At 45.4% G+C, this 4,427-nt stretch overlaps 1 protein-coding gene across 2 annotated transcripts; it reads left to right on the forward strand.

Annotated features, from left to right (window-relative positions):
* The first annotated feature begins 445 nt into the window (after window positions 1-445).
* On the forward strand, window positions 446-3,688 carry LOC127292325 (uncharacterized). Of its 2 annotated transcripts, none has more exons than XM_051321695.1 (8): window positions 446-641; window positions 748-804; window positions 1,063-1,188; window positions 2,000-2,075; window positions 2,214-2,306; window positions 2,395-2,508; window positions 2,608-2,695; window positions 3,350-3,688. In XM_051321695.1, exons 1-7 carry the CDS (start codon window positions 547-549, stop codon window positions 2,659-2,661), a joined length of 615 nt encoding a protein of 204 aa, XP_051177655.1. In that variant the 5' UTR covers window positions 446-546; the 3' UTR covers window positions 2,662-2,695; window positions 3,350-3,688. The 2 variants fall into 2 exon arrangements, with proteins under 2 accessions (XP_051177655.1, XP_051177656.1); XM_051321696.1 differs by having other exon boundaries at window positions 3,413-3,688.
* Window positions 3,689-4,427: the final 739 nt, after the last annotated feature.

A 4,427-nucleotide genomic window follows, 5' to 3' on the forward strand; every position in this document is an offset into this window, starting at 1 on the left:
AATTGCATTTCTTAGAAACATAATATAGAAGTAGATGTTAAAAAACACTCATGTACACTTAGCTCTATGAACACACATGATGTTAACTGCAACATCACCTACCGACTGAAAGAACATTGCTTCCTACAATAAGTTCGGGTAAATACTAGCACTTATGCCAAATTTAGGACGTGTTGAACCTAAAACCACGTGAGCTACAATCACTTTGTGCCAACTCTGCATTTAACCAGTGATTTTCTAGCGTAGCATACCAAAAAGAGAAGAAATATAAACTGTATATATTTGTTTCTCTATATAATTGGTGCATTAAAAGAATGATCCGGCCCAACAGCCAGAGCCTGGGCTTCCTCTCGTAAATTGAGAACACCAGCCTCGCCTGTGCTGGGTTAGGCTGAATTCAGTTTTACATGGCCCAGACCAAATAAGAAATAACCAAGACAAAATTTCCGCTCAGATAAAGAAAAAACAGAACCAGCGGTTCCTCCTGCCCCATCTCCCAGCACGGCACGGTGGCCGGAGCGAACACTCTCGCCGCAGCACGGAAGGATGAACTCGTCTGCGGTCATCTTCTGTTGCCTCCCGCCGCCCCCCGCTCCGGGAAAGACATCAATCCCAAAGAGCAACACAAGAATCGGACGGAGGTATCCAATCCAATCCAATCCGTCTCAGCCTCATCTCTCCATCTCTCTCCTACTGCATATGCATCTGATGATGGTTGCCGTTTGTATGTATGTTCCTGGGAGGAAGAGACCTCGTTCTCAGGAGCAGCGAGCTTGCCACCCTCGCCGCCCTCTTCAGCTTCAGGTACTACGCCGGCTTGGCTTCTCTGTTCATCTGGCACTCAACTTCAGAAGAAAATGCTAGCAGTACTAAGCAGGAGCGCAACTCTGTTGAGAAACCCATCACACCACTTGCTGACACTGAAATGTAGTCTCCCTACAGCCTACTCTGCTATGCTGTTGGAAAATCTGAATTTGGCCTGAAATTGGAGGATGTGGTTAACTGAATTTTCCTGTTCTTATCTGACAAGTGCATTTCTTTCTTCTTTCTGTTCGTCTCCAGTGGCACCAAGCCGAGCTATCTCGGCGTGCAGAAGAGTCCCCCCTCCCTTGCGCTGTGCCCTGCCACTAACAGCTGTGTGTCCACCTCCGAGAAGATGAGCGATACGACTCACTACGCACCCCCATGGTAGCCATCTATTTACTCCTTACGCACTGTTCTCTTCCTAGTGCATGCGTGATATCTGTGTTGCACCTTGCTTGTATGCATCAATGCATGTACCCCTGCGTGCATATACCATTGTTGAATGGGTGGACAGATTTGTACTGTGCCTCAAGACAGTAAGTAAGCACGCCTTGAACTTTCGGTTCGGCAGCAGGCCTGCCTACTTCCTCCTTTGTATGGCGTGTGCATTATCCCAGGGGTGTACACAGGGGGCGGCCGGGTGGGCTGTGACCCACTCTAAATTTTTGGAAAACTTTTTATATTTAGTCATTTAGGCATTTTTTTATCACGCATGAGCAGTAAGAAATAAAATTAGGAAGGTGTGCCCACCTTGCAGTATTTTTGGGCGTCCACCACTGCATTATGGAATGCCCGGTTCAGTTTTATTCGTGTGAGAGTTCTTGATGAACCAAAATGCTAAGTTTGGATATGTGTTATCGTAAATTTGAGAAATACTAGTAACTGTTATCTGCAAGCATTTTACTGGTACAATTAAATTCAAGTGCTCTTGCTTTTATTAAATTTGACCTCGTTAGAGTACTACACCAAGGACGCGTCTGTCGACTTGAAATTTAAGAACACCTCCCTTAGTATAACAAGTGTCTGCCTTGAGCACTGCTGACAGCCTGCGTTGCCAAATTTTTTTTAAAATCATTTGAAGGAAGCTGTATCACATATTCCTTTAGTCATCTTCAAGAGATCTTTTACACATAAGAGTTTTCAATTATTCATGTGTCATGTGGAGTACTTAAACATGGCTTCTTTTTTTTTCTAGGAATTACAACCCCAAGGATGGCCCCAGGGGTAAACCCATAAGCAAAGACGAGGCCATGAAAGAGCTCATCGAAGTTGTAAGTATGAACATGACAGCGCAAAGAAAGATCATGGTCTTGTTTCTGCCATGAGCAGCTGGAGCGTTAAATTTAAGTAGTTTATATATCAACATGTTGCATTTAGTGGGAGTTTTGAGCTGCAATGCCTGTCGGCAGGTGACGAAGACAAAGCCGGACAAATTCACTCCAAATATAGTAGAGAAAGGAGACGACTATGTTCGAGTTGAATACGAGAGTCCTATATTCGGGGTAGAACCTTGTTAATCTCGTAAGCTAATTTACAATGTGTAGATAGCACCATAATTCATTATGGTTGTCCATTGCTCCATGCATGCAGTTTGTAGATGACGTTGAGTTCTGGTTCCCTCCTGGCAAGAAATCAGTTGTTGAGTATCGATCGGCATCTCGGTCAGGATTCAAAGACTTCGATATCAACAAGAAGAGAATAAAGGCAAGCACACACCTATCATTTGTTTCATTTGATCTTGCTGTATACATCCTAACCAACTCCGTATTCGTGGCATGACATGCAATTCTTGTTCTGTGGCAGGCGCTGAGATTGGAACTGGAAAAGAAGGGCTGGGCTTCAGAAAGCAGCTTCTGAATATGAACTAGCACGCCTGTAAATGGATCAACTGGTATATCACTATTCCTCATAGTATATCACCCTACAGAATGTTTCTACTGGAAAATCGGTAAACTGTTTTCGGGTTACACCATCAATATCGTGGAAGCAAGAAAGCTGTGTGTGCGAGGATGCTTTGCAGAGCTCTTCGTAACCAGTAGCAACACTAGTCCATATTTGAGTGCACACCCGCATAGGTTATTTGCAATCCAACAAATTAGCAGCACCATATGGCAATACGTTTTTCTGATGCATGCATGAATAGAGTGGCAGCTCCTCCATTGAATTTGGAGGTGCCCATCCATCTAAAAGGGTCGACTTTGGGTGCTGGCCACGCAAAGTGGGGGTTGGAGATGTCAATTGCTCCATATCTCTATGAAGACTATAATTTCCTTGTTTTCAAACACCACCGGATTATCTTTGGTCAACGCTGCCGCGTTGGCTTTGGTGGCACAGCTCTGAACCTTGAGCACAGCACTAAGCACCTAGAGTCCTAGACTGTAGACTATAGTCACGGCCACTTAAGCGCCAAGCGTCTTAAAGTAACTAACTAGTCATTGCATTGCATTGCATCACCAACATGGCATCATGATGAAAATACCAAATTTCTTAGGGTACATATGTGATGCAAACGCAAGCATTTTGATTTGCATATAAATATTTGCAGTGCGCCGGAGGAAGGTGCCTATATATCAGCATCAGTATCATGACCCATGACTGCTTTTCCCAGCCCAAGCCATGAGGACCAGCTAGGCGCACTCACTACTCAACAATGGAATAGAGTCAAAAGGAACCATGGGCGCCATTGGGGAGTCAAACCCAACAAAGTCTAGTGTACCACTACTGCATTGTTTTACTGCCTACTGTACTGCTTAATTGACCTGTGCATTTGTGTGATAGTTAGTAGCTAGCTTTACTCTCAAGAAACTGTTAGGAGCTAGCTTTAATTCGGTGGTCGATCAGGCTCCTGCGACAAAAAAAAAAGAACTCACTATGTTTTTCATTATCCACGTGTCGAGCCAGTGCAGCTGCCAACTAGATATATATACTACATCTGGGGTGCTTAAATTGGAGGTAAGGATGAAAATTATAACTTGGGAAGAGCTAGAGTGATCACTAAAAGTAGTCTCTTCTTTTTTTCTTCTTTTGGGTCATGGCACATGCATGGTTGACAAACTGCAAAAGCAATAGCTTCTTTTGCATAGCGTGGACCGAATGACATGATATGGAACGGTGGGTGCAGAAGCAGATGCAGTAGCTTAAGTAGCTCACCTCAACTCCGGAAAGTGCAAACGGAACCTGGCAACGCGCGAGGACGAAAACGAAGCCAATAAGAGAGGAACACGTGGCTGTATAGGTTATGTATTTGTAAGGTATCTAACATTGTCTACCAAGTAATGAAGCGTATTCACCGGCCGCATTAACTTCCAGAGGCAGCAGATTTCTTGTCATCTTCGTCTCCCCCAAATCCCCAATTAGTACTCACCATTTCAGCCATGGCCGAGCTGACTAGATAGATTCCTGCCGGCAGCGATCTCCTCCGCCCAAGCTCCACTGGCTACCGTACTTCTTGCTCGTGTTGCTCCAGGTGCTAGCGCGCGTCTTCTTCTTGCTCTTGCTGCTCTAGGTGCGGGCGCGTCGGTGAAGCGGCAGCGTTGCTCGGCTTCCGGCGCGCGTCTGTGGCGGACGATCCGCGCGGTGCTGTCACGAGATGGGCGTCCGGCGCCAACGCCAACTCCACAGCG

The sequence above is a fragment of the Lolium perenne genome, chromosome 4 (genome assembly GCF_019359855.2).
Source record: "Lolium perenne isolate Kyuss_39 chromosome 4, Kyuss_2.0, whole genome shotgun sequence".
In the NCBI taxonomy this organism is placed as follows: domain Eukaryota; kingdom Viridiplantae; phylum Streptophyta; class Magnoliopsida; order Poales; family Poaceae; genus Lolium; species Lolium perenne.